At 33.7% G+C, this 15,420-nt stretch overlaps 1 protein-coding gene across 1 annotated transcript; it reads left to right on the forward strand.

Moving 5' to 3' along the window:
- The first annotated feature begins 656 nt into the window (after positions 1 to 656).
- LOC124532858 (alpha-tocopherol transfer protein-like) lies at positions 657 to 13,384 on the forward strand. Its single transcript, XM_047107967.1, has 7 exons — positions 657 to 831; positions 4,829 to 4,988; positions 6,843 to 6,901; positions 8,451 to 8,647; positions 9,862 to 9,972; positions 12,331 to 12,433; positions 13,040 to 13,384. The coding sequence occupies exons 1-7, from the start codon at positions 681 to 683 to the stop codon at positions 13,189 to 13,191; spliced, it is 933 nt and encodes a 310-aa protein (XP_046963923.1). The 5' UTR covers positions 657 to 680; the 3' UTR covers positions 13,192 to 13,384.
- The last annotated feature ends 2,036 nt before the right edge of the window (positions 13,385 to 15,420 follow it).

Genomic DNA, 15,420 nt, shown 5'->3' on the forward strand with positions numbered 1-15,420 from the left:
AGAACGCGTGCATCTTATATATATGTGCTTAATTTATGTCTATAATTCATTTCGTGCTCGGCGGTGAAGAAAAACATCGTGAGGAAACCTGCATGTGTCTAATTTCTTCGAAATTCTGCCACATGTGCATTCCACCAACCCGCATTGCAACAGCTTGGTGGAATATGTTCCAAACCCTCTCCTTAATGGAAGAGGAGGCCTTATCTCAGCAATAGGAAATATACAGGCTGTTACTACTACTTACTACAACCCGCTCTCGTTTTGAGGATCGGTGGTTACGTGTTGCAAAAAAAAACAGCCTGTCTTTTCGATTCTAACTTTATACCAAAATTCAACAAAATAAAAAGACATACAGAGCTACTTTCGCATTTATAATAAAATCATTACATAGTATAAAACAAAATCGCTTATCGCTGTATGTCCGTATTTATGCTTTTAAAGACCTACAAAATTACTCAACGAATTTTGATGCGGTTCTTTTTAATAGATAGATTGATTCAAGATGAAAGTTCATATGTATAATAAATGCACAATATAGTAGAGAATCACGGTAAAACTGTAATTATAAGATATTCTACAGTATGTTTACTATCCGCATTGCAACTGTGCAAAGCTGTACTAAATAATAACATTATTGTATAATTATAATTTAAATATATTAAATGTTTTAGCTAATCAACATGGCGTCTGTCGCGACACTAGTTCAGCCAACGGGGGAGATGTGGAAGAAAATTCGTGTTGAATTAAACGAGGATGTCAACACAAGGGATCGGGATCTTACAGCCATTAAGGATTGGCTTCGGAAGCAGCCATACTTACCTGACGAGTGGGGTGAGTAATCATTGGAGTTATACGATTATTTGTAGAGTATAGAACTGTAGACGACTAAATTATATATGTTTATTATTCTTTTCTGAAATAATTGAACCATATGTTCAGAATAAACTTTATAAAAGCTATAATAAGTTATGTTGATAAGTTTTCGGTCACAGAGTAGAGAGTCTATCAATCTACGCTGAATATATTACTGGTTTTGACTTTGAGTGTGCACACAGGTGAAGATATTCTTGACTCAAGTCCACCTATAAAAATATACTTGAATCTTTTAAAGCTACCAACGGTTCGGAAAGTATATTTTTCTGAGAACTGGCAAGAAACTCAGTAGTTGCTCTTTACCACCAATATAATTACAGAGAAAAATAATTATTATTTTTATTTATCCTGCCTAGAAATTCATAAATAATAAGTCCACGCTTTTTTATTTATTTATTTATTTATGTACCAACAGAGTACACAGAGAATTATATAAATGAAAAATGTGTACATAGGGATAACTTATCTCTAACAAGAGATCTCTTCCAGAAACCCTGAATCTAGTGGAGATTATTTGTAATACAGATTTATGGTGTAGGTACAATACCAATTAGTTTTATATTATAAAATTCAAGTCTTCTTTATCTTTATTATAATCTTGTATTAGATACCTATTAAAATCCAACACAATCAGAAAGAGTGGAAACGCAACGCGGCTTTAAAATAAATCGAATAATTGAGACAAAATCGTTTAAACAACATTAATTACCAATTCTTAAAATGTGCACTGGTTTTCATAATAAACTGTACTAGTTTAGCTCCATTTCGAAACAATTTATTATGCAAATCTGGCTTTACTTCCTAGGTGTAGCTCGTAGTTAATGCGAATTATTTTAGATTAGAAAGTCTTAATAAATCTAAAATCAAATTTTAACCTAAATTATTTATGTACAATCAAGATAGAAGTAAAATATTATCGTGAATATAGCATTATTAATAGTTAGGGAGGCGAGGTAGCTAAATGGCGTAATTCAACGGCGCCGTCGAGACTTATCAAAATCGAAAGATAAAACAATTTCGAAAAGAAAAGCTCGTATGGTAAAAACAATTTTAGCGCTGGGTTTGGCGTGTACGGTTTTTCAAAAATTTTAAAAAAACCGTTACTTGGGCATGCTCGAGCGCGTCAGATATTCATACTACGTATGCCCCAAGTGCCTCTGATAACTACGGTATACTAATCTGCCGGTTTGCGTGGTGGGGCTAGGCATATGAAGTAGTCAAAAATGCACAAAAAAAAAATTTACTCGAGCGCGTCAGATTTTCGGAAGGGGTGTTAAGTAGGCCCCAAGGAAGCTCCCTTTAAAAAAAACTGACGATTTCGGCGTGACGATAAGTTACGATGAATTTTTGAAAATGCAAAAAAAAAAAGTTTTTTTGAAATACTCGAGCGCGTCAGATTTTCATAGGGGAGGTTTATCACGGTATCCTGAGAGCATATTTTCTTAATCTGACAAAAATGTTGGTGGGTTCTCTTAATCTGACCGAAAAAGGTTTTTGGGTTTCTTTTTTTTTCCTTTCTTTCTCCTCGATTAAACGGGGAATTTAAGAATAACAATAAAGCAATAGATACAACTAACGTAAATGTAGATGAAATGTCGTACGAATTGTATTATTTATTGTATAAAAATAGATACAGCGAGTGCGGGGCGGGGCTACAGGGGAGAAAGTTTCCAGCACATTCGAGAAACATACCGTCGGGTCTTTTCTCTCTCTTCAATCTCACTATGACGCCTATATATATTAGGGTATACCGAAAATTCCCTTCTACCGCTCCTTTCCCCACCATCAATGTTGTGAAACAAAGGAAAAATACTGGTTCATTATGCTTACGGTACGTCCAAAAAACAATTTGAGGATCAACAGGCTATTGATCATACATCAAACTGTACATGTTAATAATACTTTTGTATACAGATACGCGTAACTTTTTCCGAGTCCACGAAAATTGTCAAGAAGCTTGAGAAAAAAAAAAATTGAGATTTTTTTTTTTTTTTTTTTATGGTATAGGTTGACGGACGAGCATATGGGCCACCTGATGGTAAGTGGTCACCATTACCCATAGACAATGACGCTATAAGAAATATGAAGTATTCCTTAAATCGTCAATGCGCCACCAACCTTGGGAACTAAGATATTATGTCCCTTGTGCCTGTAGTTACACTGGCTCACTCACCCTTCAAACCGGAACACAACAATACCGAGTACTGTTGTTTGGCGGTAGAATAACTGATGAGTGGGTGGTACCTACCCAGACGGGCTTGCAGAAAGCCCTACCACCAAGGGATATAATAAAAGTCACATAATTTAATCATCGTTATTTCATAGCAATTTTTTTAACACCCTCAGTTTTCGAGATATACTCAAAAAACCGGGAGTTTGAGTTTTCATGATGCTTCAAGTCAAAAAGTTTTAACTTTGGACAAAAATGTAAAGAGACCTTTTTTGTGTAAAATAAAATTACCTTTTTTGTTTATTTAATCTTTTTTTTTGTAAAATGTATCGTTCGCGACTTATATGCCGCAACGCGTTTTTCGGAAGACGAAATGGCTCCTCCAGACTTCCGGTCATGCGGAAACCGGCAGATTTTGTATTTTTAGTAAGTTTTAGATTATATTCTTCAAAATAAAAATAAAAAAAATCGCGCTCGAGAATTCCGGATTTACGTTTTTTTTTTACAAGTTCGCGACCCTATAACTCGGCGGCGTCAAGGACTTATCGTCAGATTAGTTAAATTTAGTCTTAAAACACTAAAATCAACCCCCAATATCTTAATCTGACGCGCTCGAGTATTTCAGACTATCGATTTTTTTTTACTAATCTGATCGTCTATCCCAGGCGCGCGTAGTACATATAGAGCTAATACTTTACAAGGTTGTTCTATTAGGTCTAAGGTATCTCTCATATCTTAAACTGCCACGCTCGAGTATTACCGAAAATTCCCCTATTCGCCTCCCTAACTATAATAATAGTTTGTCGGTTTAGTAGCTTAAAGGACTGCAAATCTTGCATATATTTTTTTCTTTTTTTATGGTATAGGTTGGCGGACAAGCATATGGGCCACCTGATGGTAAGTGGTCACCATCACCCGTAGACAATGACGCTGTAAGGAATATTAACTATTTCTTACATCGTCAATGTGCCACCAACCTTGGGAACTAAGATGTTATGTCCCATGTACCTGTCGTACAAAGGCTCACTCACCCTTCAGACCGGAATTTCAGCACAACAATACTGAGTACTGTTATTTGGCGGTAGAATAACTGATGAGTGGTTGGTACCTATCCAGACTGGCTATTTCTTACAGCTTTATTGTCTTTGGGTGATGGTGACCCCACTTACCATCAGGTGGCCTATAAGCTCGTCTGGCAACCTATACAATAAAAAATAAATAAATAGATAAAGCATCTGTTTTGAGTGCACAATAATATAAATAATATATCTCTTGTCTTATATTTGAGGAAACCGGAAATCCAAGAGTCAATGCCGTAAATATACACGATGTAATAGAAAACAACTAAACTATTAAGTAACTACAATTAAATAACTTAATTAGCTATTGTAATAAATACGACATGGAGTATTATGAATAATTAGCAATAATAATTAATATTTTTTTATTTTACACTAGCTGTGCCCGCGACCTTGTATGGTTTTGAATTTTTATATATTATTGTTGCCTAAGTTACTCCCTATTATATCGGTTATCTGCCAGTGAAAGTCTCGTCAAAATCGGTCTAGCCTTTCCAAAGATTAATCGGAACAAACAGACGGATAGACCGACAAAAGTAAAAAAAAATATTTTGGTATATGTGCCGTTTATAAATATATATGCATTGAGTAAAAAAGGGCTATTTTAATATGACAAACAGATACTCCAATTTTATTATATGTATTGATGATTAAATATTTGAAATAAAATAAATCCATAGAGGAAGTTTATATCGTTTTGCCATAGATGAAGGTCGTATCATGACCTTTCTCCGAGGCTGCAGCTTCTCCCTGGAGAAATGCAAGAGGAAACTCGACATGTACTTCACCATGAGAGCTGCTTGTCCAGAATTCTTCACCAACCGAGACATCAACAGACCAGAACTTGCTGAAATAACAAGAAAAGCGTATGTACCTATATTGATATATAATAGATAAGAATTAAGATTCCAAATGCCCAGTTCTTTTTTGGACAGGGTTTGGTCATTTTTGTGATCACCAATGCTCATAGACATTTCAATGTGTTATCACTAATTTCTTATATGATGGAAACACCAACAATCCTCATTACAACATCGCGTATATATCTGTTTCTAACTGTCATTGAATTTAATCATTGTAAAATGTATGGTGCACATTTCATCAATTTCGATAAAAAGAAGATTTGCATTGGCATAATTTATTATTAGTATCAATACTGTATCTTTAATAGGCAATGACAGTTCTCAGTTATGCACAAATGTTATCCCTGGTTAATTTAAATACAAAAACAAATAGCGATCGAGAATTCCATTTAAATTTAGAAGCAGCCAACTAAATGATTGATCTGAGTGACGTTCCAGTAGTCCGTTAGACAGTTGATGTTATAGTACGACACAACTTAGATGTCGCATCGGCTAAATTCTTAAAACCGATCACATCCGAATTAAGTACGCTATCCCAAATTATCAATATTTATTTCTCATGCGAATATGATCTTTACACAAACGTAATAACTTGTAATATCATATGACCTAATATATTCGTCAATTTGACGCGTCGATTTACATGCACTTGCTTTCTCTGCCGCGTGAATCTATAGCGATGAATAGCGTCGAATGGCGCGATAGGGAGCTGTTTCTATTGCTTGTGTAAATCGGCAGTAATCGGTTTTATTTTCATTCCATCGCATTTTCCGATGCTAAATCTAATTTGTGTCGTATTATACGTGATCGCCTCACCCAGACAGTGGCATGACAAAGGCAATATTACGATTGCACAAGAAAGTGTAAACGATCACTTTGACAAATAACAAATTCAAACAGCGATTCCATTTTTAAATTGTCGAGCAAATATTATGAAAATGTGTTCTATACTAACAGCTGTTGCAAAAGTTCGTAGAAATGTCAAGGCTAGCTTAACACTAGAATACAGATTAAGTAAGATCGCACAACTATCCAAAAATAACCGCGCGAAAACCCTTTTCGAGGTTAATCCGTCTGTTTACGTGTAACTTACACAACAACAACAATAACAACAGCCTGTAAATTCCCACTGCTGGGCTAAAGGCCTCCTCTCCCTTTAAGGAGAAGGTTTGGACTATATTCCACCACGCTGTTCCAATGCGGGTTGGTGGAATACACATGTGGCAGAATTTCTATGAAATTAGTCACATGCAGGTTTCCTCGCGATGTTTTCCTTCACCGCTTTGCACGAGATGAATTATAAAGATAAATTAAGCACATGCCTGTCTGGGTTTGAACCCGCAATCATCGGTTAAGATGCACGCGTTCTAATCACTAGGCCATCTCTGCTCTTATAATTTATAACTTTCCTATAATACTTACTGAACCTGCGGCCCTATAACACCCTAATATGGATTAGAGCGCGTGCATTTTAACCGATGATTGGTTTAAACCCAGGCAAACACCACTGAATATTCGTGTGCTTAATTTGCGTTTAAAATAAATCTCGTACTCAGCAGTGAAGGAAAACATCGTGTGAGGTGCAGATTGCATGTGTTTAAATTCATCGATATTCTGCCCCAGATAAATCCACCAACCCGCATAGGAACAGCGTGTTGGAATATGTTCCAAACAGCAGTGGGAAAATTTACAAGCTGTTAATAAAAATTGTAAGCAGTATGTTACGGTTAGCAATCTTTCGACAACTTACATTTGCGCAAAATAGATAGATAGATAATCTAACGATATTGAAAATTTTACAGTGATATATATATTCAAATACAATAAGTATTATGAGCATCATTTATGCAATTTCAGGCAAGGAGCTCCACTACCAGGATTGACTCCAGACGGTCGTCGAGTCACAATATGCCGTGGTAAATATATATTTTAAAACATAAATATTACTTGATATGTAGCTTTTAGTGATACGCCATTTTGAGGCGTACTACCTATATTCAATTTATAACAATAAATATCTCATCATCAATATCTGAAAGCTGGCCTACTCGTTTCTCTTTATTTTATTCACTGTCTGCCAGTCAAAGTGCTGTCAAAATAGGCTCACCCGTTCAATAGATTAGCCGGAACAAACGACGGACAAAAATTTTAAAACTATTGGTATATGTATCTCGTATGAATACATATACATTTAGTAAAAAGCGGTTATCTTATTATTACAAATAGACACTCCAATTTTATATTTATAGATTATTCAAGCTCTGCAAATTATACCGCGTTAGTTAGTCAAATTGACTAGATACAGTGAACACATGATTCCTGGTTCACATGGGAAAACCACAATCGAGAACGAATTGCAAAAACAACATCTGTATTATAATTTTAAATTATTTTAATCTCAATATTTGATCGTCATAATTAGTTGCCTTTTTGTTTAAGTAATTTTACACGAGTTTCTATAAAAGCATTGTTTAAATATATTACCCACAGCGATAAAATATAAATAATTAGTGTTTTTAGTGTATTTATTAACATAATAATTGATAACATAAAAATATTTACTGTATAAATCTTGACCGCGTGGAATGGTGGCAAGATTGCTAGCGTGCTTCCCCGTTGAATCGCAATTCCGATCCTCTGGACTAAAAGCGAACCAGCGCTCCAGTCACCAGCGGAGGCAATAAGATTAATTAAATAATTAATTAATTAGTTACTTATGTTAATCAATAATTTAATTTAGAGGTGCGTTAACTAATTATGATTTTGAGTGGGAATCTGGTCCCTCTTATTTTACATCTCTGTCTACCGCACTTGGGCTCTCACCATAGGACAAGAAAAGACAAATGATCAAACATTTGACAGCAATTAACGAGATGTCATTGGTCGAGAGGTTGATTAGTATGTAATATTGGCTATGGATTTGAAATCAAATTGATATCGGAATATTGGATGTAAAATTATATGATATAAGTAGTTAAGTATAATTATAAATAAAGATATATTAATCATATATTCTTAGTGCACAATATAGCTGAGTTATGCAAATAGCATTAAATATGTAAATCTTCGGTTTGTGTAATTTTTTTCCTACTTCCAATTAAATAGGCTATACATGCTTATCATCAAAATCAAAATAAACTTTATTCAAGTAGGCTTTTACAAGCAATTTTGAATCGTCATTTTACAATTAAGTGAAGCTACCACCGGTTCGGAAAGTAGATTCTACCGAGAAGAACCGGCAAGAAACTCAGTAGTTACTCTTTTTCAAACAGTCATGTTAGTTTAAATTAATATATCCTGCTAGAATTATGATATCTATATTTTAATCTATTAAGAATTGGTGTAAAAACAGTGTCTAGATTTACTGTCTCAATTATTGAAACAGAATTTGTAATTGCCATTAATTTATAGTTAAGTAATTAAAACATTAAGTTATTTCAATTTGCCTTTTCTACATAATTTCAGGTCTTGACAAAAACATCGACCCCGAACTACTGAACAATGTATTCAAAATCGCACTAATGATTGGTGACGTCAGACTTAAAGAAGAACTGGAGGGAGTAGGGGGTGATATATACATCCTGGATGCTTCAGTGGTCACACCGAGTCATTTAGCGAAAATATCCCCATCTTCCATAAAGAAGTTCTTAATTTGTGTACAGGTGCGTTTAAGCCAAGCATATTTTTATGATAACATTACCATAAATTACATATATACTACTATTCTCCTAAAAGACCATCCTGTCTTAGTTATAAATATTCAATACTAACCAGAATTAATAACAAAAAAGTGAAAACACCTTTTAATTGCTAATACGGCATAGCTTTCTGTAAATCGAAATTTTAAAAAAGAAAGGATCTCAAGTTATAGCAAAACTAAGGGTAGATTTACACCTTATATAAATAGACATATGTACCTTAAAAAGATAGATAAACAAGAAGCCTTTATGTCTTAATTACCGAACTAAATTTTAAGCCATTCATATGAATGATGTTGAAAATAGCTTCTGGAAATTGTCTTTATATAATAGTATCAAAATATTTTTATTCTTGAAACACGAAAAATTATTAATCACATTTTGTTGACTCATGGTTACATAGACAACATAGTCATTTTGTTAGGGTTCCGTACGTCTGAATACAAAAACGGAACCCTTATAGGATCACTCGTGTGTCTGTCCGTCCGTCGCTTACAGTCAATTATCTCCGAATCTATTAGACCGATTAAGTTGAAATTTGGTACACATATCAATTTCTGTAACCCAAATACAGAGGTGTGACGTGAACAGATGAAATCTGTATATGGGGGGTCATTTTTGGGGGGGAAGGGGAAAATTAAAAAAAAAAATCTGAAAACTGCATCATGTGGCATATCAAATGAAAGGTCTTGTTGAGAAGATTTTAAATGTATTTTTTTGTAATTTTAAAATAAATAGTTTCCAAGTTATTCAAGAAAATAGACGAAAATTGACCATTCCCCCCCCCTTATCTCCGAAACTACTGAACCTAAAATTTTGAAAAAAATACAGAAATTAGTTTTCTCCTTATAGATTATAGGAAAACCTATAGGAAGTCCATGATATTAAAATAACATGGTAAATCACTCAATATTGTGCGTATCAACTTACATTTGCAGGTGGAATGTGTGGGAGAAAATATTTTTTTGTTCATTTTTATAGATAATGTACGGAACCCTTGGTGTGAGAGTCCGACTCGCACTTGACCGGTTTTTTTTTTTATATTAGGTAATACAAACAAATTGATTCTAGGAAGACAAAGAAATTGCACCGAACAATTAAATATTTTTCTCTGATATTGACTGGATTAGATTAGCATTTTCTTATACCAACTCATTAATTATATTTTCTTTTTTCAGGAAGCGTATCCTATCAAGTTGAAACAAGTCCACGTTTTGAACACATCGCCTGTTATCGAAGCATTGATAAACTTCATCAAGCCATTCCTCAAGGATAAAATAAAGAACAGGGTATGTTTCTCTTAATTGCTATAAGAACGCTGGCCATTAGGGATTTATAGTCCAAGAAGGTGATTGTGTTATTATAAAAAACAATCAATCAAATTCACCTTAATCAAATTCTTGCGTTTTAGAGTTGGTTGTCATGTGTTGGGTAAGAAAGTAGCTTATTGTCTTGAAATTCAAGTTTCCTCAAACTTCATCAAATTCGGTTCAGACAGACAGAGTTAATTTCAAATTTATAATATGAATATAGATTACTACAGAATGATGTATTAGCATTGGAAAAAGGGGCGTAGCGAGTTCGATCACCCCTCTAAAATCAAAACATAAAGTACCAGGCAGTCATAAACGGAATGAAGGCAGTAGTGAGCAGCAAGCGTCGATTGAACGAAAACCAAAACAAGAGGTACCAGGGACACATAAACAGCCGATATCGCTTACTTAATAGCTTAACATTCTTAGCGGCAATATTTGCAATATTTATTCGTTTGTTACATACAACCTATTTTTAGAGATTGTACAGACATGGTTCTTTCGTATTAGATTGAGGACTTTATTTATTTTAATAGATAAAATATAATTACCGTTGATCCAACCATTTTTATACCAAGATTACATTTAAAATGTAATGATATATCGATAGATATCTATATAGTTTTAGAATTACACAAGAGATTATATTGTTAACTAAGTAGGCAAAGTAATAAGATCAATTTAAACACGAAAAAAGCCTGAGAAGTTATCGATTGCAAAGCAGCGTCGTTTTATTTGCGCTGCAAAATAAAAATCCCTTTCACTCAAATAATTCAAAGTATTTTGATCCAAAAATATACTAATTTCGAAATGATATTCCAACCAATAATAAAACGTTACAAAAATACTCGCAGATATTTCAATATTAATTCCGTATGAAAATATAACTTAAATACATAACAACTACATTTTAATATTAAAAAAGGAAACAAAATATAGGGTATTATATATCATATGTTTGCCAACCACAAACTAACTAAAGCTTTAAACGAAAACTTCGAATTTAAAATTAAATTATTTATCAATTAATTATTTATCAATTAAACAGGAAAGATTTAAGAGATCGTTTACGTTAGAACATTGAACCAATCAATACACTGCATACAGCTATCAAAACAAATGGTACCAGGCGATCATAATTTACAAAGAGGTAGCGAATGCGGGGAGGCGTATATCGGTCATTTCCTCCCGTTCCTCCTCAACCCATTCCCTGCAAACGATATGTTGAATGAAAATACGCGTACACATTGCCTGCAGACGTAGTAAACACCGTTGTTGTGACTAGGATATCATAAATATTAGCATATACTTCATATCAGCCCTTGTTCCACTACAAGTGCTGTCTAAATAATATATTAAGCTAGCTCATGTCAGGCATTTGTTGCAATGATTTACTTTTTAATTAATATTTACCAGAATTATGCAACATTGAAAATTTCTAAGCAATCATGCAACATATAAAATTGCTAATGACCCAACGAAACCGCCATCAAAATAGTACTTTTGAAGTTATAAGTATATATAAGTAAAATAGTACGTTTAATTACGAAAAAGTAAAACTTCTCACGCGCGTAATAACTACAAATCAATTTTATAATATTGTCAGGCGCTCGCGCAAATGTGCCACTTGATGGTAAGAGATCACCACTGATCATAAACATTGTAGTTGTAAGAAATATTAACCATTCATTAAATCGACAATAACCCTTGCGCTTGAAGGTTCAAACACCCTTTACACCGGAACACAAATCCTAAGTCAGACATGTACTGTATATTTAGCAGTAAAATATTAATTGTGTGCTCAAATTTTTCTGTAATTACATACTAAGACATACGCAGTTACGCACTCAATTACTCAATGATACTCACTCTAAAGTACCTAAATTAGTTGCCTATTTCGTACCACTAACTGACTGCTTCCATCAACCCGCATTGGAACAGCGTGGTAGAATATGTTCCAAACCTTTTCCTCAAAAGGATTAGGCCTTAGCACAGCAGTGGGGAACTGTCTGTTGTTGTTGACTGATGCCACTGGTTTTCTAACCAGTGACTAGACGTAGCTAGGTGAGAAAGGTCCCGGTGCATAGAAAAATAATCGGGCCTCGCCCCCCTCTTTCCGGTCCCTCTTAAACGAATAATTACCCTTTAAAATTATAGATACCAATTAAAAAATCTAGTGCGCAAAATCGTGTTTTTCTAGCTTCAGAAGCTTTAGGTTTAGTTTAAAGGGCCCCCTGAACTCCGGGGCCCTAGCCACTAAGCCAATAGGTAGACTCAATTTTACAAGATTTACCTTGAATGTTATTTCTAACTAGATTCTTTTATTTGGTCAAGATTTTCGTCCACTCCGACATAAGTACGCTGCATGAACACGTGCCCAAGGATATGCTACCGGAAGAATATGGCGGCAATGGATGCTCCCTTGATGAAGTAAACGGTAATTTAAATATTCCTTTTTTTATTAATTAATTGTATTTAGTTTTAGTAAGGGAGACCAGCCAACTCTATTCCATCACGCTCGAAGGTAAAACCCAATATTTTTTATAGATCTGACCTGGGCTCTTTATTTCTAGATTCAACATATTTTTAGTAGTTGTTGCCCGCGGTTTCGCTCGTGTTTTAGGGGTTGCTTCTTACCAAATTTCATTCAATTAGGTTAATTGGCTTGGTCGTGAAAAAGCGACAGACAAACAGAAAGACAGACAGAGAGTTACTTTCACATTTGACGACCTCCGTGGTCGAGTGGTGTGTACACCGATTTACATGCGTACGCCACTCTGGGGTTCCGGGTTTGATTCCCGCCCGAATCAATGTAGATTACCAATAGTTTTCTATGTTGTCTTGGGTCTGGGTGTTTGTGGTACCGTCGTTACTTCTGATTTCCATAACACAAGTGCTTCAGCTACTTACATTGAGATCAGAGTAATTTATGTGATGTTGTCTCATATTTATTTATTTATAACGCTATTACACTTAACTACTTATATACATAAGTATAGATTCGATTATGTTGTACATTTTCAATATCTTTTTAATCTTCCAGAGGCCTGGATGAAGAAACTTGAAGACTACACACAATGGTTCAAGGAACAGGAATCAATAAAAGCCAATGAGGCCCTCAGACCTGGGAAACCGACCAATTACGATGAGTTATTTGGTATTGATGGATCGTTTAGACAGCTTTCCATTGATTAATTTTAAATATTAACTACTTCACCAACAAATACCTAGAGGGTCAAGGTATAACCATTCTTTCTTCTTCTTTCGCATAGCCAATCTGTGTTGACAGAAAGAGAAAACAGTGTTTATCCAACCTCTCCTTAAACGCATAAGGGTCGTAAATAAGTATATTTTATTCCTGGGGAATTGGCGTCGTAACATAGTGAATTATCATTTTCTCACGAAATAATTTTGTTTTAATTTGCTTTAAATTTTGTAATTTTTTAGTTTTGTATTCGATTTTTATGAAATAAATAAGTTAAGTTAAAACAAATGACAAGGACAAGGTATGTCGTAAGTTATTTACCCTTTAAAAGGAAGGATATAATAAAAAAATAACACAATGCCATCTTGTTCGTTTATTTTGTTTTTGAAGAAAATAAATAAATGACAGATAACCGAATCCCACTGATGTTTATAAAACAAATTACGTCTTTGTAAGTGTCCATAATAAAAAGATATTGCTTTCGATACAATAACAAAAATCCTGATAAGTATTCTATATTATTCAATATATCCATCGATTTGTAGTAATTTCCTTATATATGTATATTGACTATAATGATAAAATTTTCTAAATGGTTAATGATTAATAGATTATTTTAAATTTATGGGATTTTATAAAGTTTGACTTTATAAAGGTAGTTTCATAATAAACTTATGTCGTGTATATTGTATTTTACTATAGTATTCGTTCACGATCTTCCGACGTAATTAGTACATATAGTACGACACAAATTAGATGTCGCATCGGCAAAATTCGTAAAACCGATCACATCCGAATTGTGTACGCTATCCCAAATTATCAATATTTATTTCTCATGCGAATATGATCTATACACAAACGTAATAACTTGTAATATCATATGACCTAATATATTCGTCAATTTGACGCCTCAATTTACATGCACTTGCTTTCTCTGACGCGTGAATGGCGCGATAGGGAGCTGTTTCTATTGGTCGTGTTTACTTTCATTCCATTGCATTTTCCGATGCTACATCTAATTTGTGTCGTACTAATACATAGTTACCTTATATATCAGTACGAAAAAAGACACGACACTATACTTGGTGTGAATCTGTCTTAATACTTTATAAAGGATTGGCACGATTACATGTATTATTATGTATTAAATACCAAATCATAATATTAAATATAATGATTAAACATTTCATGATTTTTCTTTTAATTTTTTTTTTCGTACATTGTGCATCGGCCCCAGATATATAAGAAAAAAATAATCGAATAATCTAAACTATTATTATAAATGTAAAAGTAACTCTGTCCGTCTGTCTGTCTGTCTGTCGCTTTTTCTCTACCAAACCACTGAATCGAATTTGATGAAATTCGGTAGGAGGCAAACTTGAACTCCAAGAAAGGCTACTTTTTTGCCTGACACATAACAACGAACACTCTAAAACGCGAGTGAAGCCACGGACAACAACTAGGTAGTATGATAATATCGAATTGTCAAAATGTTTTTTTTATTTGAAAACAGTAATTTATTTGGTGAAAATATGTCTATCAGACATTAAATAAAACTCATAACAAAAGAGACGCTTAAACATAAATACAGACAGTATCGACAGTAACTCTGACGAAACTTCGAACAACACTAGTAGAGTAACGACAATACAATGAGAAAATAAATTTGTACATTGGATAAATATAAAACGTCGCTTTTTTGATGATTTAAAAGTAATTTGCACAAGTGAAGACGATTAAATGACGTATACTAAATATACATATGTAATTTTAATTCTCACAGTAGATTTGAGAATTAATCAACGAATACAAAAAAAAAATTGATAACTTACCTATATTGAAAAGTTTCATCTGCAATCAGAAAAATCTGTTATTAATCCCTAACAACCCACAGATTATACAACCCACACATATCGAAGTATTTAAAGCTTGTGACAAAACATTAAAACCTCATATATGAATTGAAAAATATTTTTAACAATACCTAACCTCCTGACAGTTTATAAACGTGTCGAATTGATTTAGTGTCATTGCATTAATAAATAATTAAGGCGCGTATTAGCATCATTTCGTTAATTTGTTTTAATCAATTATTGTTTACATAATTTTAATGCATAAAATAAATAATTGATGAAGTGAGGGTGAAAATGTATTCTGGAAGAACAAACTCGAAACTCACGGCGGAATACGAACGTGAAATGTTCGAAATTGTCACGGGA

This window comes from Vanessa cardui, chromosome 10 (assembly GCF_905220365.1).
Source record: "Vanessa cardui chromosome 10, ilVanCard2.1, whole genome shotgun sequence".
NCBI classification, from domain to species: Eukaryota; Metazoa; Arthropoda; class Insecta; order Lepidoptera; family Nymphalidae; genus Vanessa; species Vanessa cardui.

Bases quoted from the DNA above. Each gene is read 5' to 3' on its own strand.
- LOC124532858 (XM_047107967.1), top strand. From the start codon at position 681: ATGGCGTCTGTCGCGACACTAGTTCAGCCAACGGGGGAGATGTGGAAG. The intron at 8,648-9,861 runs GTGCGTTTAAGC...TTCTTTTTTCAG, and splicing joins AGTTCTTAATTTGTGTACAG to GAAGCGTATCCTATCAAGTT. The intron at 9,973-12,330 runs GTATGTTTCTCT...TATTTGGTCAAG, and splicing joins AGGATAAAATAAAGAACAGG to ATTTTCGTCCACTCCGACAT.